The sequence below is a fragment of the Conger conger genome, chromosome 9, assembly GCF_963514075.1.
Source record: "Conger conger chromosome 9, fConCon1.1, whole genome shotgun sequence".
Classification (NCBI taxonomy): domain Eukaryota; kingdom Metazoa; phylum Chordata; class Actinopteri; order Anguilliformes; family Congridae; genus Conger; species Conger conger.
Genome location: NC_083768.1, coordinates 12,079,560 through 12,105,664, shown reverse-complemented (window position 1 = coordinate 12,105,664; position 26,105 = coordinate 12,079,560). Strand labels below are relative to the sequence as shown.

The 26,105-nt window shown below is 39.4% G+C and overlaps 1 protein-coding gene and 2 long non-coding RNA genes across 4 annotated transcripts; all 3 read right to left on the bottom strand.

The window, feature by feature from the left end:
* Positions 1–5,184: 5,184 nt before the first annotated feature.
* On the bottom strand, positions 5,185–8,074 carry si:dkeyp-73d8.6 (uncharacterized protein LOC100170809 homolog). Its single transcript, XM_061255879.1, has 4 exons — positions 7,892–8,074; positions 7,284–7,388; positions 5,489–5,572; positions 5,185–5,336 (listed from the first exon to the last, which is right to left on the bottom strand). The coding sequence occupies exons 1-4, from the start codon at positions 8,072–8,074 to the stop codon at positions 5,226–5,228; spliced, it is 483 nt and encodes a 160-aa protein (XP_061111863.1). The 3' UTR covers positions 5,185–5,225.
* A 1,024-nt stretch (positions 8,075–9,098) lies between these two features.
* LOC133136301 (uncharacterized) lies at positions 9,099–19,343 on the bottom strand. 2 transcript variants are annotated; one of them, XR_009709506.1, is made up of 8 exons: positions 19,019–19,343; positions 18,215–18,316; positions 16,360–16,443; positions 15,304–16,207; positions 13,957–14,242; positions 13,145–13,246; positions 11,196–11,279; positions 9,099–11,043 (listed from the first exon to the last, which is right to left on the bottom strand). It is a non-coding gene; the product is annotated as an uncharacterized LOC133136301 (long non-coding RNA). The 2 variants fall into 2 exon arrangements; XR_009709504.1 differs by having other exon boundaries at positions 13,957–16,207.
* A 2,274-nt stretch (positions 19,344–21,617) lies between these two features.
* On the bottom strand, positions 21,618–25,494 carry LOC133136180 (uncharacterized). Its single transcript, XR_009709477.1, has 3 exons — positions 24,157–25,494; positions 21,927–22,010; positions 21,618–21,770 (listed from the first exon to the last, which is right to left on the bottom strand). It is a non-coding gene; the product is annotated as an uncharacterized LOC133136180 (long non-coding RNA).
* Positions 25,495–26,105: the final 611 nt, after the last annotated feature.

Genomic DNA, 26,105 nt, shown 5'->3' with positions numbered 1-26,105 from the left:
ACATCCAGAGCTGGATGGACAACCACCATCTAAAGCTCAACCCAGGTAAAACTGAAATGATATTCATCCCTGCTAATACCTCTCCCCATCTGGATCTCTCCATTTCCCTCGGGGATACCACACTCACGCCGTCACCCAGTGCAAGGAACCTCGGCGTGGTGATGGACAGCAGACTGTCCCTTTCCGAGAACATTGCGGCGGTGACCCGGTCTTGCAGGTTCTTCCTATACAACATACGGAGAATCCGCCCCTTTCTCACCCCCTACTCGACCCAGCTCCTGGTCCAAGCGATGGTTCTGTCCCGCCTGGACTACTGCAATTCCCTCTTGGCTGGCCTCCCAGCGTCTGCCATCAGACCCCTCCAACTCATCCAGAATGCAGCAGCTCGTCTGGTCTTCAACCTTCCCAAATACTCACACGTCACCCCCCTGCTTACTTCCCTCCACTGGCTGCCTGTCATGGCTCGCATCAAATTCAAAACATTGGTGCTAGCCTTCCAAGCAGTTAAAGGGTCTTCCCCAGCTTATCTGCAAAAAATCATCAGACCCTACACCCCTGCCAGACCTCTTCGTTCAGCCTCCACAGGCCGCTTGGCACCTCCCCCTCTCAGAACCTCCACCTCACGCTCACGACTACTGTCTGTTCTGGCTCCACGGTGGTGGAACGAACTCCCCGTTGAGGTCAGAACTATAGAATCCCTCCCCACCTTCAAGCGCAAGCTGAAGACACACCTCTTCAAACAGCACCTCTCCCCATCCCTCCCTACCTCCCTATGAACCTTAATTGTTGTCTCTGTGACTTGTGTATCAGTATTTTAGTTGGCTAGGTAAGCAGTGTTTGGATAGTTAACTTTGGTGACTTTTGCTCTGTTTGTTTGTTTGTTCAAAAAAAAAAAAAAAAAAAAAAAATGGCCCTTGTCCTTATCTTTGTTGTACAGGTAGCAGTTGAAATTGTACTTACCTCTAGGGTCTTTCAGCGAACTTATCCCTGGTTATGGGTATGCACTTTGTTGTACGTCGCTCTGGATAAGAGCGTCTGCCAAATGCCAATAATGTAATGTAAACTTCACTGTGCCATCCATCCATCCGTTGTCTTAATCGGACCATAGTACTCTTTTCCAGTCTTAATTCCAAAGAGGTTTGGCAAACTTGGCATTGTTTATTGTGCTGAGTAAGGGCTGTCTTCGTGCCTCCGTTCCAAAGAGTTTGCCGGTATGGAGGTGGCATTTTGCGGTTCTTTTTTAGACATGGTGAACCCAAGATGCAACCAATCTCTGCCATTCCTTGGGTGCTTCGTGGCCTTCCTCACTGTCTGCCTCACCATCCTTTTGGACAACGTACATTGACAATGAGTCCTCTCCCTGGCAAGTTTGCAACCATTCCATACGTTTTACATTTTATATTATTGCCGCCTACAGTGCGAAGTGGTATATTTAACCATTCATGTATTCTTTCGTACCCATTAGCTGACTTCGACAGCACTTTTTTCCTGCTGATGATGGGTAGTAAACCTCTCTCATGTCGTTGTCATTTTTATACTTACAGTGAAACAGTAATGGAATGACATAATATAGTTCCTTTAGACCAGGGGTCACCAACCTTTTTGAAACTGAGAGCTACTTCATGGGTACTGAGTCATACTAAGGGCTACCAGTTTGTTTTGTCACGCGCACAATACTGACCTTTGAACTAGAGTAGATCACCTTAACTGATCTAAACTTCATGTATAATAAACATATTTTTAAATCTAGATAAATGCAAGCGTGATTAAAAAAAAAAATAGCAACAGAATAACATAAAATTTTAGATGCAGCTCACTAGTGAGTTGTGCTATTTTTAGAACAGGCCTGCGGGCGACTCATGTGGTCCTTGGGGGCGACCTGGTGCCTGCAGGCACCGTGTTGGTGACCCCTGCTTTAGACGATGATTAACAAAATGAAGGCAATTGTATTACCAATTTCACTTCGTTTGATTTTATTTACAATAATTTGTAGGGGTGCCAATAATTTTGACAGCTACGGTTTTTTGAAGATGAAAAAGATAACTGTATGTAAAAAAAACATTTCCATGTTTTGAGAGTAAATCTATTGAAATAAAAGTATATAATTTTCCCATATGTTTGAACATAACATATAGATTATTCTCTGTGTTGTTTATAATATGCAGCCTTAAAACTTTTATCTATTTTTAGAGCTCACTGTATATGATAGTTCAGTGGCGATGAAGTGAGACGAAGAGCCGTACACATTCGGTGTCATAGATTGCAATGTTACTGCTCTGAAAAAGTGTTGGCGCCCTCTGCTGTTCACATGAAATCACCACATCATTCTCCAAACGGCAGGTGATAACAGAGAGTGGTTCCAGTGTGTGTTTTCTGCTTGGATTCCAAGTTGTTTTAAATTCTTCTGCGTGTTTAGTAGACCATGGGTTGCAGTCGATGCTGAAAAACGAGTTTTTGCAGAAACAAAGAATACCAGGATCCTGTAAATGTACAAGCAGCTTCCGTGAGCAGCTTGGTCAAGGCTATGAATGATCATTTATGTTCTTATTTTTTAGTCAATTGTGCGTTCAAGCTATTTTTGGAATCGAATTATGATCGTGATTACGATTTCAAGCTTCCTGTAAGTCGCCTGTCAAATTTGAAATGTATTGGTTGAAGTTTGTTTAGATAAAAAGATGATTCGTTAAAGTACCGGTAGCGGTGAAATCAAAACAGAAAACAGTGCTCTCAGAACCTAACGAGGAAGGAGGAAGTGTCAGTTTAAGCGTACTGTGGATAATACATACCGTTTACCTTAGTTTGTTGTTATGGCAGCTTTTCTCTTAAAGATGCTGAACCAGTGACGTCTCCACATTAGGGGTCGGTGGGGCCCATCCCCACCACTAGATGGCGGTATTGCGTTCTTATCGCTCATTGATGATCTTATATCAAACACTGCAGTTCAATTAAGCAAATTCGTATTCGTTCCAAAAGTATTGGAACAGCAAGGTCAGTTCCTTTGTTTTTCCTACACACTGAAGACAACTGAGTTTGAGGTCAAAATGTATACATGAGATGACCGATTTGAATTTCAGCTTTTATTTCCTGGTATTTTTATCTTGATTTGTTCAACAATTTAAACCATATTTTAGGTAAGCAAAAGTATTGGAACATGTGACTGGCAGGTGTTTCTTGTTTCCCAGATGTGTCCTGTTAGATTGCTTGGTTAAACAACAAACAATTCTAAATATCTACTCTTGATTTTAGTCTTGGGTTTTGCCTACAACGATTTGTGTTAGAAAAGATAAACCAACATGAAGACCAGAGAGCTGTTTTTTTATCTTAGAAAAGAGGGGAAAATTGATTAGAGCCATTGCACAAGCATTGGGGATAGCTCGTACAACAACTTGGACTGTCCTGAAAAAATGAAACCGCCGGCATATTGAGCAACAGACATCGAACAGGTCGACCAAGGAAAACAACAGCAGTTGATGACAGAAACATTGTGGGAGCTGTGAAGAAAACCCCCAAAACATCAGTCTGTGACAACACAAACAATCTCCACTGGGCAGGGGCAAATGTTAAGTGATTGTGTTATTCTTAGGGATGTTTTGCAGAATATGCAGGACGTACAAGCAGAGGGTTAAACATGGCCCATCTGAAATATAGGGCCATTCATACAGGTCCCCTGTACTAATTACAGGCATGATGCATTGGACTCGCCCACGAGTTCCAGCAATCATGCAGTTGTTCTGTCGGAAATCAGTTATGCGTGGACAGCGGTCATCAATTTTCTGTTTACTTATTTTGTGTGCATGTTTATGTTCTGTATTTGTTACACGTACCGGGCGTGGTACGCATAGACAGTGATATTTTTAAATATCTGGAAAACAGTCACAAAAATGAAGTCAGTTAGATGTGACCTGTTTTCACGAAGTCTCTCAAAGTTATCTTTATTTACAATTATCACAATTATTACAATTATTACAATTATCACAAGTATTACAATTATCACCCCTGCCTGCACTGTCCCTTTAATAGAGTCACTTGTACTGCTGTACAGATATAACCATTGTCTCTGTCTCTAGACATTTATATCTTGTTCATAGAACACTCAAAATACAATGGTCACTATCAAAAACAATATCTTCCCCATACACTTTCCATATCTCTATTCACTAGACATTTATATCTTGTTTATAGACACTCAAAATAAATGGTCATTCCTAAACATGCGTTTATATTCTGCATCAGCATCCTCAATGCACTTTACATACTTCCCAGTATCCTCGGACATGCATCACAGTTATGAATTAACTTGCATATTATTCTATAGTTTAAACAATTGAACCGTTTCATTAAACTTGAAACTATTGAGCCAGCCAAAAATATAAAATTAAAAGGAATGGGATACGTAGAGCCATTTACAGGACAGGATACAAAGCTATCAGCACCGAGTGCTGAATCCCGTTGTCTCTACAACGGCACATACTAGCGTTAATTGGAGAACAGAGTACGTTAATGTTAGCTAGAAAAGCGGCAGTACTAATCTGGGCTAACTTTACATCAGTAACTGAATTGATATCCAAACGAATATGAGCATAGGCCCTTGGTAGCTAACATTACCGAAAACAAGCAATGTTCGCTAACTTTCCAAATTTCACAGGAAACTAACGTAGGGCTAACGTTAACTTTGCTTAGTAACGGTAAAATTTATTCAAATAAGTTATATAGTTAGCTAGCGTTCGGAGCATTCATAACATTACTGGCTAACGTTAGCTAACTTCTCGCATCTTAGTTAGCCTACATTAGCTAATTTACACCAAACTAGACAAACTGGACATTCACCAATCTGACAAACGTAAATCAAACTCTATACTGATTTTATAAAACTGAATTACACAATACATGGTGCTTGTGACACTTTACTAACCTGGAAAACAGTCACAAAAATGAAGAGTCAGTTAGACATGACCTGTTTTCACGAAGTCTCTCAAAGTTATGGCGAGCCCTCGCCAAGTCCAATACCGAGACTCAACCATGTCATCTGGTGTCGTGCAATTCCTATTACAGGCAATTGAGGTAAAATCATTATCGTGAAACAAATAGACAGATTTTACCTGTAAAAATCTACATTCTGCCAAAGGAGGGAATAGAATACAGCACAGTATTTCGGACATGAAACTGTCACAGAGCCTTCATTGCACTGAATTTGGGGATCGGACAGCCCAAACTCGCCGGGACATTCAGAAGCACCCAAGACACTCAGCAGGTGGTTTTTCCAGTTTCTTCAGTGAGTTTACACTGCCTCCCCCTAAGACGTAAATTGGGCACACTTTCCTCCGCTCTTCCATGAACTGAAATGAGGAAAAAATAGATCTGTTAAAGAACAACAAAGCCTGTTATGTACCTGAAGAATAAACATTCACAAGGAACCCAGTTTGGGATATTTCTGTTGGTGATCGTCTGCAAAACCACTGAGAGTAGTGTGCCAGGAGAGCTGGTGTACCTGATTTACTTGCAGTTGCGTAACGCAGTGAATGTCGAGGCCGGACTCAATCCCTTTATTGCAAACAGCACAGTTGATTTTTGGCTTTAGGAAAAGGGATAAACAACCAATTAGTTGAAGAGGTCGTGCAGTAGAAAGTCTGAATGAATTAAAAGGTGTATTCGCACCTCTTCAAGCTACGCATTTCCCCGTCCCTCCCTACCTCCCTGTAAAGCTTAATTGTTGTCTTTACCTGCGATATTTACTTGTGTATTACGATGTTTTATTTGGCTAGGTAAGCATTGTTTGGATAGGTAAACGGTTCATACATTGTTCATACATTTGCGTGTTGCGGTACTATGATTTAAAAATAAAAAATATAATTAATTGATCAAATAGGCCCTGGTCCTTATCTTTGTTGTGCAGGTAGCAGTTGAAATTGCACTTCCCTCTAGGGTCTTTCAGTGCACTTATCCTTGGGGATGGGTATGCACTTTGCACTTTGTTGTACGTTGCTCTGGATAAGAGCGTCTGCCAAATGCCATTAATGTAATGTAATGTAGATTATTGATCTGACGCATTCATCAAAACTAGGCAATTATACTGCAAGCGGCCAATGAGCTGCAGCTGGAGCTGCAACTTCTCTACTAACCAAATTGCACAGCCTTTTGCATTTCGACTTTATTTCAGTTTAAAGGTACAATAGGTAAAAACATTGTTACAAGCCCATTGTGAATCTCTTCCTATCATTGTCACTACTGTTGACGGCCCGACACTCTGTACCAAAACATTGTATAACTGTACAATAATTCAAGCTCATTGGTTGGAAATTGCTTCTAATTGCCACAGCCAATGGCGTTTCAACTTCAGCGCATTTACAGAGAAGGGCGAGGGATAAACAGTGTTGTGGTTTGAGCATGTTTGTTGTTGCTATTCTATTGACCGTTAGAAGTCCAAAATGACCTATTGTACCTTTAAGTCACAAATTGTACAAGCCCAGTGATTTAGCATTATGCAGTCTGCACTTGATTACATACTACTGTTCAAGAATTCCATGCATCATCAGGACATAAAATTGCCCCATCAATTTAAGTAAACACTTTGTTTTGTACACATAACCTCAGAGTAATGTGACCGTATAAATGAAAGAAGTTATGAATGTTAAGTCAGCCTTTATTATGTGAATGACCCCTACATCACTGTCATTTGCTGTTCCGGATACTTAGCACTTAAAATCTACAGAGAACATAATCTGTGTAAGGTTTTTCCAAAGTTAGTGGCCTGTTTAGATGAAATAGCAGGTACTGCCCAACACTGTTCTACTGTCCTGCAGATTTTGAGTTTAACCCAATTTTGGCATACCTGATTCTACTAATTGGCAGCTCAATAAGATCTCTAGCTGTTGAATGAGGTGTGTTTTGTTAGGGTTGGAGTGAAAACATACAGGAGGGTAGATCTCCAGGAACAGGTTTGGGTGAATTAAGGGTGTCACTTAAGCCTTCGGCACACAAACATTCCTTATCACAGTTATGTAAATCCTTCTGTATTTGGTTCCATATATGTACCGAAGGGTCAGAGGTATACCTTGGCACTGCCAGGTGTACTACAATGCCCTGTGGCTCCAGTACCACACTTGGTACCTGTAAAGTGCTAATCTTTTATAGCAACGTTGTTGTGGGGTTATTCCTGTAGCACAGTGGTCCTCATTCCTGGCTCTCACTCTTGGACCCTATTATTCTTTGATTGCTAACCTTTGAATCCGTAAATTCTTTCTGCATGGCTTCTGTTGTTTTGACCCCCGTCCAGTACAACTTACCCTTCGGTTCATAAATGGGCAGTCATCTCGATGTGTGGTCTTTTCTGTTTTTGGGCAGGTGGTGACTTTCAAGTGAAGCTCAATGTAAAATGGACCAGATTTTTTCTGAATCCATGAAAGTCAAAAGCAATGTTAGAATTCTACTTGCACAAAGCCATGAAAGAGCATGTATTTCTGGGGGGGGGGTTTCTGTTCACTATGCATAATTCTTTCAAAGTTACAGTATGGAGCCCAGAAAATCATTTTTACATTTTTACAGCTCACTGTCAAGAACTTATTATGCAATTTAAATATATTTTGGACAGATGATTAGTTGAAAGTGCAATCTGAAAATGGAAATAATGTAGCTGTATATGAATGTTTTTAGCAAAACAACTTTTCAAAATTGATTTGATCTGTTTATTACCAGTCAGGATCAGATTGCCCTTGACATATACTGTAAATAAAGTATGATAAACACCAGGACTTTAAAAGGGAAACACAAATATTTACACTCTAAACACTCAATATAAAATCTTAATCGCCTTCAGATTAACAAGGCACTTACTTTAACAGAGATCAGCACCACAAAACTGACTTTAACAGAGATTAAGACCAGAAATCCATACCTCTGAATCAGGAAGGAAGCCAAGGAAATTAACATGCTTTGAGGATTTTTCATTGCAGTGTTGAATTGCCTTGTCAACAGCAGCCTTGTATATACCAGTGAGCTTGTGATAATCCTGCTGACCCTCAGTAGAGATCAGCAGAGCTCCAGCGATGAGCAGCAGGATGAGCAGTGAGCGACACATCTTCCTCTCAGTGTTGGACTGGTCACTCTGCTTTGTGTCTCAAATGTCTCTTTCAAGTGCGTCCGTCTCTCAGATGTCTAGTGTTTAGATTGTGGCAATTCTGTTCAAGGTCCATACAAAATTGTGTTTTCACTAAAAGGAATGTAGGACATGGGTCCTTGTTGATTATTGATGCTTAAAGCCAGTGACAGATACTCTATTGGGGGAGTGGTTAGGGGTCGGGTTAACCAGAGACTCTTCACGCCCTTTAGGTTCGCCAGCCCGATACGTGAATCTTTGCAAATGTTTGAGAGCTGTTTTCTCAGGAAAGTGTTATATGTACCAACATTCAACTTCATATACTTTCAGATTGCAGTGTATGACACATCATTTGAATGCTGAGAATCTGTACTTTCATGAACTAACTGTGCTACTTGTGAAATTTCTCCAGTTTTTAAATCCAGTGATGTCCAGTTAGTGTCTAATTACAGACCCATCAGCATTTTGCATGTTCTTTCAAAGGTGCTGGATTTATTGTTACCATACAACAAAACTACTACTTTGAAAGTAAACATCTTCTAAACAATTTCCAATTTGGATTCCTCACAGAAACACTTCATTTTATCTGCCACATTTCTCTTCATTGAACACATCTGTACAGCTCTTAATCAGTCTGTGACATCAGAAACAATCTCCACCGGGCAGGGGCAAATGTTAAGTGATTGTGTTATTCTTAGGGATGTTTTGCAGAATATGCAGGACGCACAAGCAGAAGGTTAAACATGGCCCATCTGAAATATAAGGCCATTCGTACAGGTCCCCTGTACTAATTACAGGTGTGATGCATTGGACTCGCCCACGAGTTCCAGCAATCATGCAGTTGTTCTGTCTGAAATCAGTTATGCGTGGACAGCGGTCATCAATTTTCTATTTATTTATGTTGTGTGCATGTTTATGTTCTGTATTTGTTACACGTACCGGGCTTGGTACGCATAGACAGTGATATTTTTAAATATCTGGAAAACAGTCACAAAAATGAAGTCAGTTAGATGTGACCTGTTTTCACGAAGTCTCTCAAAGTTATCTTTATTTACAATTATCACAATTATCACAATTATTACAATTATTACAATTATCACAAGTATTACAATTATCACCCCTGCCTGCACTGTCCCTTTAATAGAGTCACTTGTACTGCTGTACAGATATAACCATCGTCTCTGTCTCTAGACATTTATATCTTGTTCATAGAACACTCAAAATACAATGGTCACTATCAAAAACAATATCTTCCCCATACACTTTCCATATCTCTATTCACTAGACATTTATATCTTGTTTATAGTCACTCAAAATAAATGGTCATTCCTAAACATGTGTTTATATTCTGCATCAGCATCCTCAATGCACTTTACATACTTCCCAGTATCCTCGGACATGCATCACAGTTATGAATAATTAACTTGCATATTATTCTATAGTTTAAACAATTGAACCGTTTCATTAAACTTGAAACTATTGAGCCAGCCAAAAATATAAAATTAAAAGGAATGGGATACGTGGAGCCATTTACAGGACAGGATACAAAGCTATCAGCACCGAGTGCTGAATCCCGTTGTCTCTACAACGGCACACAGCGTTAATTGGAGAACAGAGTACGTTAATGTTAGCTAGAAAAGCGGCCGTGGCAATCTGGGCTAACTTTACATCAGTAACTGAATTGATATCCAAACGAATATGAGCATATGCCCTTGGTAGCTAACATTACCTAATTTCGCGTCAAACAAGAAAACAAGCAATGTTCGCTAACTTTCCAAATTTCACAGGAAACTAACGTAGGGCTAACGTTAACTTTGCTTAGTAACGGTAAAATTTATTCAAATAAGTTATATAGTTAGCTAGCGTTCAGAGCATTCATAACATTACTGGCTAACGTTAGCTAACTTCTCGCATCTTAGTTAGCCTACATTAGCTAATTTACACCAAACTAGACAAACTGGACATTCACCAATCTGACAAACGTAAATCAAACTCTATACTGATTTTATAAAACTGAATTACACAATACATGGTGCTTGTGACACTTTACTAACCTGGAAAACAGTCACAAAAATGAAGAGTCAGTTAGACGTGAACTTTATTCACGAAGTCTCTCAAAGTTATGGCGAGCCCTCGCCAAGTCCAATACCTAGACTCAACCATGTCATCTGGTGTCGTGCAATTGCTATTACAGGCAATTTAGGTAAAATCATTATCGTGAAACAAAGACAGATTTTACCTGGAAAATAAAATTATAACCTCGCAAAAATAACATCACTAATGTGATCACATTTTAGTGGGCATCACATATTGCACAGAGTATCAAAAATTCATGAATGACTTGAGCAAGTAAAAATTTGCTTCCCTCCTTCAGAAAAACAAAAATGTGTTTGCTTGCCCCCCCAAATCCGAAGATTAACTTCCTGTGGTAAACACTGTAATCTGTACATATTTGAAGTTCCAACAGTCAAACCTTCAACAGTCCAAGTTCCAAGTTCCAACAGTCAAAGTTTCTACATGGAATAGATGTGTTATCACTGCATGCAAGCAGTTCTTTTGAAAAGATTTTATTTGATTCCCTCTTAATTTAGTTTTATTATTTTAATTTGTATAAATCGACTATTATCATTGTGTTATTCTCTGTCTTCCTTGGTCTCATTAGTCTCGCTAAGCACTTTCAGCAGCATTCTGTATGAAAGGTGCTAAACAAATAAAGCAATTTGAGTACATTCTGCCAAAGGAGGGAATAGAATACAGCACAGTATTTCAGACATGAAACTGTCACAGAGCCTTCATTGCACTGAATTTGGGGATCGGACAGCCCAAACCCGCCGGGACATTCAGAAGCACCCAAGACACTCAGCAGGTGGTTTTTCCAGTTTCTTCAGTGAGTTTACACTGCCTGCCCCTAAGACGTGAATTGGGCACACTTTCCTCCGCTCTTCCATGAACTGAAATGAGGAAAAAATAGATCTGTTAAAGAACAACAAAGCCTGTTCTGTACCTGAAGAATAAACATTCACAAGGAACACAGTTTTGGATATTTCTGTTGGTGATCGTCTGCAAAACCACTGAGAGTAGTGTGCCAGGAGAGCTGGTGTACCTGATTTACTTGCAGTTGCGCAGCGCAGTGAATGTCGAGGCCGGACTCAATCCCTTTATTGCAAACAGCACAGTTGATTTTAGGCTTTACGAAAAAGGATAAACAACCAATTAGTTGAAGAGGTCGTGCAGTAGAAAGTCTGAATGAATTAAAAGGTGTATTCGCACCTCTTCAAGCTACACATTTCCCTGTCCCTCCCTACCTCCCTGTAAAGCTTAATTGTTGTCTTTACCTGTGATATTTACTTGTGTATTACGATGTTTTATTTGGCTAGGTAAGCATTGTTTGGGTAGGTAAGCGGTTCATACATTGTTCATACATTTGCGTGTTGCGGTACTATGATTTAAAAATAAAAAAATTAATGAATTGATCAAATAGACCTGGTCCTTATCTTTGTTGTGCAGGTAGCAGTTGAAATTGCACTCCCCTCTAGGGTCTTTCAGTGCACTTATCCTTGGGGATGGGTATGCACTTTGTTGTACGTCGCTCTGGATAAGAGCGTCTGCCAAATGCCATTAATGTAATGTAATGTAGATTATTGAACTGACGCATTCATCAAAACTCGACAATTATACTGCAAGTGGCCAATGAGCTGCAGCTGGAGCTGCAACTTCTTTACTAACCAAATTGCACAGCCTTTTGCATTTCGACTTTATTTATTTCAGTTTAAAGGTACAATAGGTAGGATTTTTGTGTTAAAACATTGTTACAAGCCCATTGTGAATCTCTTCCTATCATTGTCACTACTGTTGACGGCCCAACACTCTGTACCAAAACATTGTATAACTGTACAATAATTCAAACTCATTGGTTGGAAATTGCTTCTAATTGCCACAGCCAATGCCGTTTCAACTTCAGCGCATTTACAGAGAAGGGCGAGGGATGAACAGTGTTGTGGTTTGAGCGTGTTTGTTGCTGCTATTCTATTGACCGTTAGAAGTCCAAAATGACCTATTGTACCTTTCAGTCACAAATTGTACAAGCCCAGTGATTTAGCATCATGCAGTCTGCACTTGATTACATACTACTGTTCAAGAAATCCATGCATCACCAGGACATAAAATTGCCCCATCAATTTAAGTAAACACTTTGTTTTGTACACATAACCTCAGAGTAATGTGACCGTATGAATGAAAGAAGTTATAAATGTTAAGTCAGCCTTTATTATGTGAATGACCCCTACATCAGTGTCATTTGCTGTTCCGGATACTCAGCACTTAAAATATACAGAGAACATAATCTGTGTAAGGTTTTTCCAAAGTTAGTGGCCTGTTTAGATGAAATAGCAGGTACTGCCCAACACTGTTCCTGAAGTTCTACTGTCCTGCAGATTTTGAGTTTAACCCAATTTTGGCATACCTGATTCTACTAATTGGCAGCTCAATAAGATCTCTAGCTGTTCAATGAGGTGTGTTTTGTTAGGGTTGGAGTGAAAACATACAGGAGGGTAGATCTCCAGGAACAGGGTTGGGTGAATTAAGGGTGTCACTTAAGCCGTCGGCACACAAACATTCCATATCACAGTTATGTAAATCCTTCTGTATTTGGTTCCATCTCTGTACCGAAGGGTCAGAGGTATACCTTGGCACTGCCAGGTGTACTACAATGCCCTGTGGCTTCAGTACCACACTTGGTACCTGTAAAGTGTTTTTTTATAGCAACGCTGTTGTGTTACGTAGCCATCCTTCTTTACTACTTTGTCCTCGTTCGGTCCCTGGCTTCTGTTGTTTTACTGTTTATTGTTTTTAATTGCTTTTAGCCCTTTTATTTTCTCTCTTTTTTAAATTATCATATATTGTTTTATTGTTTATTGTTATTCCTGTAGCACAGTGGTCCTCATTCCTGGCACTCACTCTTGGACCCTATTATTCTTTGATTGCTAACATTTGAATCCTTAAATTCTTGCTGCATGGCTTCTGTTGTTTTAACCCCCGTCCAGTACAACTTACCCTTCGGTCCATAAATGGGCAGTCATCTCGATGTGTGGTCTTTTCTGTTTTTGTGCAGGTGGTGACTTTCAAGTGAAGCTCAATGTAAAATGGACCAGATTTCTAGGCCATAGTAAAATACATATATAACAAAGTTGACAAAACGATAACACAAAATTACATTTAGTTTGCAGTTGCAAAAAATTTGTGAACGATGACCTTCCCTTTGCAGTGCCAGGAAGGTTACTGATTTGAAAATGGTCTACAAAATTTTTGCGTTTCTCTGAATCCATGACAGTCAAAAGCAATGTTAGAATTCTACTTGCACAAAGCCATGACAGATCTGATACATGTTTTTCTGGGGGGTTTTCTGTTCACTATGCATAATTCTTTCAAAGTTATAGTATGGAGCCCAGAAAATCATTTTTACATTTTTACAGCTCACTTTCAAGAACCTAACCATTTCCAAATCTCTGCTCAAATTGTGCAATTTAAATATATTTTGGACAGATGATTGGTTGAAAGTGCAATCTGAATATGGAAATAATGTGGGTGTATATGAATGTTTTTAACGTGGTGTAACAGTTAGCAAAACAACTTTTCAAAATTGATTTGATCTGTTTATTACCAGTCAGGATCAGATTGCCCTTGACATATACTGTCAATAAAGTATGATAAACACCAGGACTTTAAAAGGGAAACACAAAATATTTACACTCTAAACACTCAATATAAAATCTTAATCGCCTTCAGATTAACAAGGCACTTACTTTAACAGAGATCAGCACCACAAAGCTGACTTTAACAGAGAGATTAAGACCAGAAATCCATACCTCTGAATCAGGAAGGAAGCCAAGGAAATTAACATGCTTTGAGGATTTTTCATTGCAGTGTTGAATTGCCTTGTCAACAGCATCCTTGTATATACCAGTGAGTGTGTGATAATCCTGCTGACCCTCAGTAGAGATCAGCAGAACTCCAGCGATGAGCAGCAGGATGAGCAGTGAGCGACACATATTCCTGTCAGTGTTGGACTGGTCACTCTGCTGTGTCTCAAATGTTCTGTATTTGTTACACGTACCGGGCGTGGTACGCATAGACAGTGATATTTTTAAATATCTGGAAAACAGTCACAAAAATGAAGAGTCAGTTAGATGTGACCTGTTTTCACGAAGTCTCTCAAAGTTATCTTTATTTACAATTATCACAATTATTACAATTATCACAAGTATTAAAATTATCACCCCTGCCTGCACTGTCCCTTTAATAGAGTTACTTGTACTGCTGTACAGATATAACCATTGTCTGTCTCTTGACATTTATATCTTGTTCATAGAACACTCAAAATACAATGGTCACTATCAAAAACAATATCTTCCCCATACACTTTCCATCTCTATTCACTAGACATTTATATCTTGTTTATAGACACTCAAAATAAATGGTCATTCCTAAACATGTGTTTATATTCTGCATCAGCATCCTCAATGCACTTTACATACTTCCCAGTATCCTCGGACATGCATCAGTGATGAATAATTAACTTGCATATTATTCTATAGTTTAAACAATTGAACCGTTTCATTAAACTTGAAACTAGTGAGCCAGCCAAAAATATAAAATTGAAAGGAAAGGGATACGTGGAGCCATTTACAGGACAGGATACAAAGCTATCACAGCGCCGAGTGCTGAATCCCGTTGTCTCTACAACAACGGCACATAACGTTAATTGGAGAACAGAGTACGTTAATGTTAGCTAGAATAGCGGCAGTGCCAATCTGGGCTGACTTTACATCAGTAACTGAATTGATATCCAAACGAATATGAGCATATGCCCTTGGTAGCTAACATTACCGAACTTCGCCCCAAACAGGAAAACAAGCAATGTTCGCTAACTTTCCAAATTTCACAGGAAACGAACGTAGGGCTAACGTTAACTTTGCTTAGTAACGGTAAAATTAATTCAAATAAGTTATATAGTTAGCTAGCGTTCGGAGCGTTCATAACATTACTGGCTAACGTTAGCTAACTTCTCACATCTTAGTTAGCCTACATTAGCTAATTTACACCAAACTAGGACAAACTGGACATTCACCAGTCTGACAAACGTAAATCAAACTCTATACTGATTTTATAAAACTGAATTACACAATACATGGTGCTTGTGACACTTTACTAACCTGGAAAACAGTCACAAAAATGAAGTCAGTTAGACGTGACCTGTTTTCACGAAGTCTCTCAAAGTTATGGAGAGCCCTCGCCAAGTCCAATACCGAGACTCAACCATGTCACAGGGCCATCTGGTGTCGTGCAATTCCTATTACAGGCAATTTAGGTAAAATCATTATCGTGAAACAAATAGACAGATTTTACCTGGAAAATAAAATGATAAACTCGCAAAAATAACATCACTAATGTGATCACATTTTAGTGGGCATCACATATTGCACAGAGTATCAAAAATTCATGAATGACTTGAGCAAGTAAAAATTTGTTTCCCTCCTTCGGAAAAACAAAAATGTGTTTGCTTGCCCCCCCAAATCCGAAGATTAACTTCCTGTGGTAAACACTGTAATCTGTACATATTTGAAGTTCCAACAGTCAAACCTTCAACAGTCCAAGTTCCAAGTTCCAACAGTCAAAGTTTCTACATGGAATAGATGTGTAATCACTGCATGCAAGCAGGTCTTTTGAAAAGATTTTATTTGATTCCCTCTTTATTTAGTTTTATTATTTTAATTTGTATAATCGACTATTATCATTGTGTTATTCTCTGTCTTCCTTGGTTTCATTAGTCCTGCTAAGCACTTTCAGCAGCATTCTGTATGAAAGGTGCTATACAAATAAAGCAATTTGAGTACATTCTGCCAAAGGAGGGAATAGAATACAGCACAGTATTTCGGACATGAAACTGTCACAGAGCCTTCATTGCACTGAATTTGGGGATCGGACAGCCCAAACCCGCCGGGACATTCAGAAGCACCCAAGACACTCAGCAGGTGGTTTTTCCTGTTTTTTCAGTGTGTTTACACTGATTACATCTAAGACGTCAATTGGGCACACTTTCTTCCGCTCTTCCATGGACTGAAATGAGGAAAAAATAGATCTGTTAAAGAACAACAAAGCCTGTTCTGTACCTGAAGAATAAACATTCACAAGGAACACAGTTTTGGATATTTCTGTTGGTGATAGTCTGCAAAACCACTGTGAGTAGTGTGCCAGGAGAGCTGGTGTACCTGATTTAGTTGCAGTTGCGTAGCGCAATGAATGTCGAGGCCAGACCCAGTCCCTTTATTGCAAATAGCACAGTTGATTATTGGCTTTAGGAAAAAGGATAAACAACCAATTAGTTGAAGGGGTAGTGCAGTAGAAAGTCTGAATGAATTAAAAGGTGTATTCGCACCTCTTCAAGCTACACATTTCCCTGTCCCTCCCTACCTCCCTGTACAACTTAATTGTTGTCTTTACCTGTGATATTTACTTGTGTATTACGATGTTTTATTTGGCTAGGTAAGCATTGTTTGGCTAGGTAAACGGTTCATACATTGTTCATACATTTGCGTGTTGCGGTTCTATGATTTAAAAATATTGTTTTTAATAAATTGATCAAATAGTCCTTATCTTTGTTGTGGAGGTAGCAGTTGAAATTGTACGTCCCTCTTGGGTCTTTCAGTGCACTTATCCCTGGTTATGGGTATGCACTTTACACTTTGTTGTACGTCGCTCTGGATAAGAGCGTCTGCCAAATGCCATTAATGTAATGTAATGTAGATTATTGAACTGACGCATTCATCAAAACTCGACAATTATACTGCAAGTGGCCAATGAGCTGCAGCTGGAGCTGCAACTTCTTTACTAACCAAATTGAACAGCCTTTTGCATTTGGACTTTATTTATTTCAGTTTAAAGGTACAATAGGTAAGATTTTTGTGTTAAAACATTGTTACAAACCCATTGTGAATCTCTTCCTATCATTGTCACTACTGTTGATGGCCCGATGCTCTGTACCAAAACATTGTATAACTGTAAAATAATTCAAACTCATTGGTTGGAAATTGCTTCTAATTGCCACAGCCAATGGCGTTTCAACTTCAGCGCATTTACAGAGAAGGGGGCGGGATAAACAATGTTGTGGTTTGAGCGTGTTTGTTGCTGCTATTCTATTGACCGTTAGAAGTCCAAAATGACTTATTGTACCTTTAAGTCACAAATTGTACAAGCCCAGTGATTTAGCTTTTTGCAGTCTGCACTTCATTACATACTACTGTTAAAGAAATCCATGCATCCCTTTGAAAAATCACCAGGACATACAATTGCCCCATCAATTTAAGTAAACACTTTGTTTTGTACACATAACCTCAGAGTAATGTGACCATGTAAATGAAAGAAGTTATAAATGTTAAGTCAGCCTTTATTATGTGAATGACCCCTACATCTGTGTAATTTGCTGTTCCAGATACTTAGCACTTAAAATCTACAGAGCACATAATCTGTGTACGGTTTTTTCCAAAGTTAGTGGCCTGTTTAGATAAAATGACAGGTAAAGCCTTTTCATCTGCTAGGCCAGGACTGCCCAACACTGTTCCTGGAGTTCTACTGTCCTGCAGATTTTGAGTTTAACCCAATTTTGGCATACCTGATTCTACTAATTGGCAGCTCAATAAGATCTCTAGCTGTTGAATGAGGTGTGTTTTGTTAGGCTTGGAGTGAAAACATATAGGAGGGTAGATCTCCAGGAACAGGGTTGGGTGAATTGAGGGTGTCACTTATGCCTTCGGCACACAAACATTCCATATCACAGTTATGTAAATCCTTCTGTATTTGGTTCCATATATGTACCGAAGGGTCAGAGGTATACCTTGGCACTGACAGGTGTACTACAATGCCCTGTGGCTCCAGTACCACACTTGGTACGTGTAAAGTGCTAATTTTTTTATAGCAACGCTGTTGTGGGGTTATTCCTGTAGCACAGTGGCCCTCATTCCTGGCACTCACTCTTGGACCCTATTATTCTTTGATTGCAAACATTTGAACCCTTAAATTCTTGCTCTGTGGCTTCTGTTGTTTTGACCCCCGTCCAGTACAACTTACCCTTCGGTTCATAAATGGGCAGTCATCTCGATGTGTGGTCTTTTCTGTTTTTGTGCAGGTGGTGACTTTCAAGTGAAGCTCAATGTAAAATGGATCAGATTTCTAGGCCATAGTAAAATACATACATAACAAGGTTGACAAAACGAGAACACAAAATTACATTTAGTTTGCAGTTGAAAAAAATCTGTGAACGATGACCTTCCCTTTTCAGTGCCAGGAAGGTTACTGATTTGCAAATGGTCTACAAAATGTTTGCGTTTCTCTGAATCCATGACAGTCAAAAGCAATGTTAGAGTTCAACTTGCACAAAGCCATGACAGAGCCGATACATGTTTTTCTGGGGGGGTTTTTCTATTCACTGTTCATAATTCTTTCAAAGTTACAGTATGGAGCCCAGAAAATCATTTTTACATTTTTACAGCTCACTGTCAAGAACCTAACCATTTCCAAATCTCTGCTCAAATTATGCAATTTAAATATATTTTGGACAGATGATTGGTTGAAAGTGCAATCTGAAAATGGAAATAATGTGGCTGTATATGAATGTTTTTAACAGTGAGCAAAACAACTTTTCAAAATGGATTTGATCTGTTTATTACCAGTTAGGATCAGATTGCCCTTGACATATACTGTAAATAAAGTATGATAAATAGCAGGACTTTAAAAGGAAAACACAAAATATTTACACTCTAAGCGTTCAATATAAAATCTTAATCGCCTTCAGATTAACAAGGCACTTACTTTAACAGAGATCAGCACCACAAAGCTTACTTTAACAGAGAGATTAAGACCAGAAATCCATACCTCTGAATCAGGAAGGAAGCCAAGGAAATTCACATGCTTTGAGGATTTTTCATTGCAGTGTTGAATTGCCTTGTTAACAGCGTCCTTGTGTATTCCAGTGAGCGTGTGATAATCCTGCTGACCCTCAGTAGAGATCAGCAGAGCTCCAGCGATGAGCAGCAGGAAGAGCAGTGAGCGACACATCTTCCTCTCAGTGTTGGACTGGTCACTCTGCTTTGTGTCTCAAATGTCTCTTTCAAGTGTGTCCGTCTCTCGGATGTCCAGTGTTTAGATTGTGGTAATTTTGTTCAAGGTCCATACAAAATTGTGCTTTCACTAAAGTGAATGTAGGATATGGGTCCTGGATCAATACCCCTTGTTGATTATTAATGCTTACAGCCAGTGACAGATGCTCTAGTGGGGGAGTGGTTAGGGGTCGGGTTAACCAGCGACTCTTCACGCCCTTTAGGTTTGCCAGCCTGAGACGTGAATCTTTGCAAATGTTTGAGAGCTGTTTTCTCAGGAAAGTGTTAGATGTACCAACATTCAACTTCATATACGTTCAATACTTTCAGATTGCAGTGTGTGACACTTCATTTCAATGCTGATAATCTGTACTTTCATAAACTAACTGTGCTACTTGTGTAATTTCTCCAGTTTTTAAATCCAGTGATGTACAGTTAGTGTCTAATTACAGACCCATCAGCGCTTTGCACGTTCTTTCAAATGTGCTGGATTTATTGTTACCGTACAACACAACTACTGCCTTGAAAGTAAACATCTTCTAAACAATTTCCAATTTGGATTCCTGACCGAAACACTTCATTTTATCGGCCACATTTATCTTCACTGAACACATCTGTACAGCTCTTAACAATGGTCAAATGACCAGAGCCATATTCATAGACTTCAGGAAAGCTTTGGACACTGTGAATCACACACTCCTTCTGTCAAAACTACAACATTTTAACATCATCTGCTGCTACCACTTTCATTTAATCATACCTTCAAAATAGATCACAGTCTGTAAACATATACAAAACTCACTCAAATGCATCCCTCTGCATAGTCCCACAAGGGTCTATATTAGGGCCCTTGCTTTTTCTTTGATATATTAATCATCTCCCAGATGCTTACCCACACTCACACTGCCTTCTTTATGCTGATAATACATCTATACACACATCTGATGAGACCCCAACACAAATCACTACAAAACAGTGACATGAACACCCTCCACTCCTGGCTCAAACATAATCATCTGAATTTAAAGGTGAATAAAACAAAATGCATATTCTTGCACTCTCCACACCAGCAGTTCTCTGATCCTGATCTCATCACCATAGCAAATGAAGCCCTTGCAGTTACTCATCAGTACAAATATCTAGGCCTTACTCTGCTTTTAAACTTTTAAACCACATATTAAGAAGCTGACAAAATAACTTGATCAAACATTATTTTCAAGAAAATGTGGCCTTATCTTTTACTTTCAGCCTCATATACCTTGCTAAACTCATTCATTCTTTCTTCTGTTGCTTACTGCCTATCAGTTCGACCTTAAACTACAAATGATACTCTGGATCACATTATTTGTCCATAAAATACACACCACATCACCACAGGCACATCATTGTATAGTACTGCAGAACACAAACTCCCTTAATTTTGAAAACTATTGCATATTATCCATAACCCAGCAAAATAACAATTATGGCAATAAATTCTTCATTCTTCAATCAGGGACTTCCATCTGGGACTTCCTCCTGTTATCCATCAGTATCCATCCATACATCTAAATCCATACATACTTTCAAATATCTGTTAAAATATTCATATCTCTTACCAAACCAATCATGTAACCACCAATCATGTTCCTCCATCAATTCAAATAATATACATATATTATTTTCCTTTTCTCTGTATTTTCTTTATCCTCTTTCTATACATGCTTTCTGTCAGTTTACACTTTACTCTCTCCCTTTTATTCTTTTGCTATAACTCTTCTCCTTTTCTTATTCTTCACATAAGTACCTCTCTCGGTTTTTCTGATTCTCTGTGGATGTTCTGGGTTTTGCATACACTTACTACTTATTTTTATTTCTTGTTGATGTTTGTTTGTTAACAATAACTAGATCTTACTATTAAGCTGAAAGCCATCTAAGGATCAAAGCCAAAAATAGCAAATGTGATCAGTTAATAATATTTTTTGTACCCATTGCCAAACCTGTGACAGTCCATTTCCATCTGTTTCTACTGAATTGACAATTCTATGGCTTTTCCCATGCTGATAGATGACAAAGGGATTGTGCATTATTTTGACCTGATTTTTATATTCTAGTGGAATAGAAAGTGATAGAATGACACTATTATTCAGCAGGACATTTACCTCAGTGAGTGGTCATGTAAGAAACTCTTGCATTTGGATAGTGTTTCTCTTCCCTAAGAAAATGAGCATGATTTGGGACTCTGGAGTATTGATGGAGGAATGCTAATTTGTGCAAATTTGAGGCTCCAACACAGTCAAACCAATTTTCCTGTACAGAACAGACATGCTTCACCAATCATTGTTTGAAGCTCTCACAAAAGAGGAACAGTGTTTAATCATTGTGTATAAGCCGAGAGTACATTCATTCAAAGCAGAAAAGGGAATGCGTATTATTTCAGACAGCATTGAACCATCACAGAGCCATCACGGAGCCAGAGGTTTAGGGGGGGCGCCCAAAAGTAATACACTTCCAGGGAAGTAGCTTGGGCAGTTCTTTTTCCGATCTCTCTGAAATGATATAAAAAATAAAAAAGTATTTTAAAGAACAACAATGCCTGTTCTGTATATGATGATTAAATATTCCCAAGGAATACAGTTTCAGATGTTTCTACTGTTGATGGTCTGCGTATGAGACTGTGTAGTGTGCCAGGAGAGCTGATGTACCTGATTTACTTGCAGTTGCGGAGCGCAGTGAACGTAGAGGCCGGACTCAGTCCCTTTATTGCAAACAGCGCAGTTGATAAGTGGCTTTAAGAGAAAGAAAGACAAGCAATACATTTAAGGGTAGTGGAAGGCCTGTAAGTTGCTGATGAGCTAGGACAGGAGATTTGGGACAGCAACAGTTATTATTAATGAAATGGCACAGCCTCCTGAACTGTATGTGGATGTGATTTATTTCAGACAACTCACAATGAATTAAGCAACAGTACTGTGCAAAAGTTTTAGGCACTTGTATAACATTCTGTACAGATGAGATTCTTTCAAAAATAATTCAATGTAAGGTCCTAAATAAAGTACTTTACATTTTACATTACATTTGAGCAATTTGGCAGAATAGTTAAAAACTGAATCAAATCAATATTTTTTGTGACCACCCTTTGGCATTAAATCTGCATCACTTCTCTGAGATAGCCAACGCTGTCCTGCAGTTCCATAAGACGATCAGCAGGGAGGTTGTTCCAAGCATGTTGGAGAACTTGCCACAGTTCTTCTGCAGACTTTGGTTGGCTCCTTGCTTCTGATCTCAGACAGCCTTGATCAAGTTTTTATGTAAAAAGTAGTCAATTGCTTAAAGTAATGTTAATTTTTTTAATTAAATACAAAAATGTCTCTGTAAAATTACATCTTTCGGGAAATGAATATTTGGAAATCTCAAATGTGTTATTTTATCCTAACATACACAAAAACAATTAGCATATATATAATAAAGTCTAGGGTGCCTAAGACTTCTGCACAGTACTGTATATGTATTGATATTGAATGCAAATGTTTCCGTCAGCTCTGTCTCTCATCACTCCCTGTTGTAAGCCTGCCAAAACAGGGAGTGGCGACAACCCCCCCCCCCCTCATGGGGATCTTGAGAAGCAGAGCTTACCAGTGGATGCTGGGGTGGGGGTGGAGTCACAAATTGTACAAACCCCTTGGTGCAGCTTTATACAGACAGTGAGCTCTTTATTAGGTAGACCTGTACACCAGCTTGTTAATGCAAATATTTAATCAGCCAATCATGTGGCAGCAACTAAATGCATGAAAGCATGCAGACATGATCAAGAGGTTCAGCTGTTTTTCAGACCAAATGTCAGAATGGGGAAGAAATGTGATCTAAGTGACTTTGACCGTGGAATGATTGTTGGTGCCAGAAAGTGCTGATCTCCTGGGATCAAGCACAACAGTCTCTAGAGTTTGCAGAGAATGGTGCTAAAAACAAAACATCCAGTGAGCAGCAGTTCTGTGGGCAGAAATGCCTTGTTAATGAGAGAGGTCAATGAAGAAGGGCCAGACTGGTCAAAGCTGACAGGAAGGTGACAGTAACACAGTAGCACACATTACAGCAGTGGTATGCAGAAGAGCATCTTTGAACACACAACGCATCCCACCTCTAAGTGGATTGGCTACAGCAGCAGAAGACCAATAAATAAGTCTAATAAATGCCTTATAAAGCGCTCAGTGAGTGTACAATCTGCACATGCTTATAGATGCTGGAGTCAATGCTGGAGTTACCAGGTTACGAAATATTGCTCCGTCAATTTTCTCAGTGAAAACTCCAGGAGATCAGCCATTTCTAAGATACTCAAACCACCCTGTCTGGCACCAGCAATCATTCCACCGTCAAAGTCACTTCAATCACTTCAAATTCTGACATTTGGTCTGAAAAACAGCTGAACCTCTTGACCACGTCTGCATGATTTTATGCATTTAGTTGTTGCCACATGATTGGCTGATTAAACTAACAGGCTGGCGTACAGGTCTACCTAATAACATGGTAACTGAATGTATATACTTTAAGACGCGTTTGTATGGTTATGAGGAATTGTGATGCAATACTCAAAAGTGAACCCTATCACTCTTTGATTGTTATTCTTGGACATTTGAATTCTTGCTGTGTGGCTTCTGGTGGTTTGATGGTTGGCATTTATATCGCGCCTTTATCCAAAGCGCTGTACAATTGATGCTTCTCATTCAGCCATTCATACAAACACTCACACACCGACGGCGATTGGCTGCCATGCAAGGCACCAACCAGCTCATCAGGAGCATTTAGGGGTTAGGTGTCTTGCTCAGGGACACTTCGACACAGCCCGGGCAGGGGATCGAACCGGCAACCCTCCGGCTACCAGACGACTGCTCTTACTGCCTGAGCCATGCCGTTTGAGCCCAATCCAGTACAACTTACCCTTCGGTCCATAAATGGGCAGTCATCTCGTTGTGTGGTCTTTTCTGTTTTTGTGCAGGTGGTGACTTTCAAGTGAAGCTCAATGTAAAATGGATCAGATCTCTAAACCATGAATAAAGAACAAGGTTTACAAAAAGATGAGACAGTTACATTGTGTCAGCAGTTGGCAAAAATCTGTACACAAGAAATAGAATGTCACTTTACTGTGCCAGCAGGGCTACTGATTTGCAAATAGTTCCTGGGGCGCCCCCAGTCTCATTTCGGACAAATCCCTTATTACTTATAGTCTTTCCGTAAACCTTGCGTTCATGCTTTCTCTCTCTCCCTTGCTTCCCTAATTGTTTAATGTGTCTACTTATTAATCTACTTATTAATCTACTAACGTTAGATCAGGATTGGGTAATACTAACATTCTAACCATGTGTTCATGTTTCCCTTATGTTTCTTGTGCATGTCATTGACTAATTTACTAACACAGGATAGGATAGGTTTATTACTGACGATTACTAATTATCCTGTTCGATCCTCCTCACCTGCTACTCTCACGCTAATTGTCTGCACCTGTCTACACCTGCATATAAGCTCAGTGTTCATGTCATGTCTTTGCAAAATTGTTGCCTCCTGTTCGTCAGTGCACTGTTGAGTGGGTTTCCAAGCCATTGATTACCTGTTACGATCCAAGCCTGTTTACTGACCGAAGTCATTGATTTCTGTTTTGTTGACCATTGCCTGCCTGTACCACAAACTCTTGCCTGCTGTCTTTGTGCTTTTTCCCCGCGGAGCGGACTTCTGTCTTCACTCTTGCACCGCCTTCGACCCCGAGTCTGCCTACTGTCCGTCTGCACTACTGCCCCGCTGACAGCTTTCCTGGTGACTGGACTTTTTACATAATGTACCGGTTGCGAGACTGCCTTCTCCCTCGGTACTGTACTTTGATTTTGGCTGGATTTTCTGTATGAACTTTGCTTGTTTTCGACTACGCTCATTGGACAATCCCTTCATAAAGTCCTGACGGGACTTCATCACATCTGTGTCTGAATCATGCATTTTGGGTCCTACCCCCACACACCCGTCTCAATTGTTTTAGAAGAATCTTTCAGATTAAAGGTACAATAGGTAATTTCGGACTTCTAATGGTCAAGAGAGGAATAGCAGCAACAAACCCCTTCAAACCACATCACTGTTTATCCCTCTCCCTTCTCTGCAAAGGTGCTGATGTTGCCTGTGACAATTAGAACCAATTTTCAACCAATGAGCTTGAATTATTGTACAGTTATACAATGTTTTGGTACGGAGTGTCAGGCCATCAATTGTATATTTTGAAACCCAAATTAAAGGACTAAACACAGGCTGATGGTGAGTCAACATGTGAGTGAGCCTTTTTCAACAATAGGAAGTTGAGACAAATCTTACCTATTACCTTTTAAGAAGCTGAAAAAAAGAATTTGTATTGTTCACTCTGAATAACCAGTCTTCCTTTACATTTCTGCAGAAGTATTCTATACATTTAGCAGTGCATGAAGGCTTGACTTGGTTTGACAGTTTAACTCCCTTTCTTTTTCAAAACACAAGTGAACTCTGACCTATTGGCTGACGTTATTGTCAATTGCCAATCTGAATAACGGTCATATAAATGAACAGGACATTAAAGGAAAACAATATTTGAAAAATACCAAAATAGAAGTCTGCACTAAACCTACTCTTGGAATTGGCAAGGTAGTTACAGCACTTTAGTAGAAAGATTAACACGCAAAGCTTATTCTGTCCATACCTCGGTATTACGAAGGAAGCCAAGGAAATTGAGATGCTTTGAGGATCTTTCATTGCAGTATTGAATTGCCTTGTCAACAACGTCCTTGTATATACCAGTGAGCGTGTGATAATCCTGCTGACCCTCAGTAGAGATCAGCAGAGCTCCAGCGATGAGCAGCAGGATGAGCAGCGAGCTA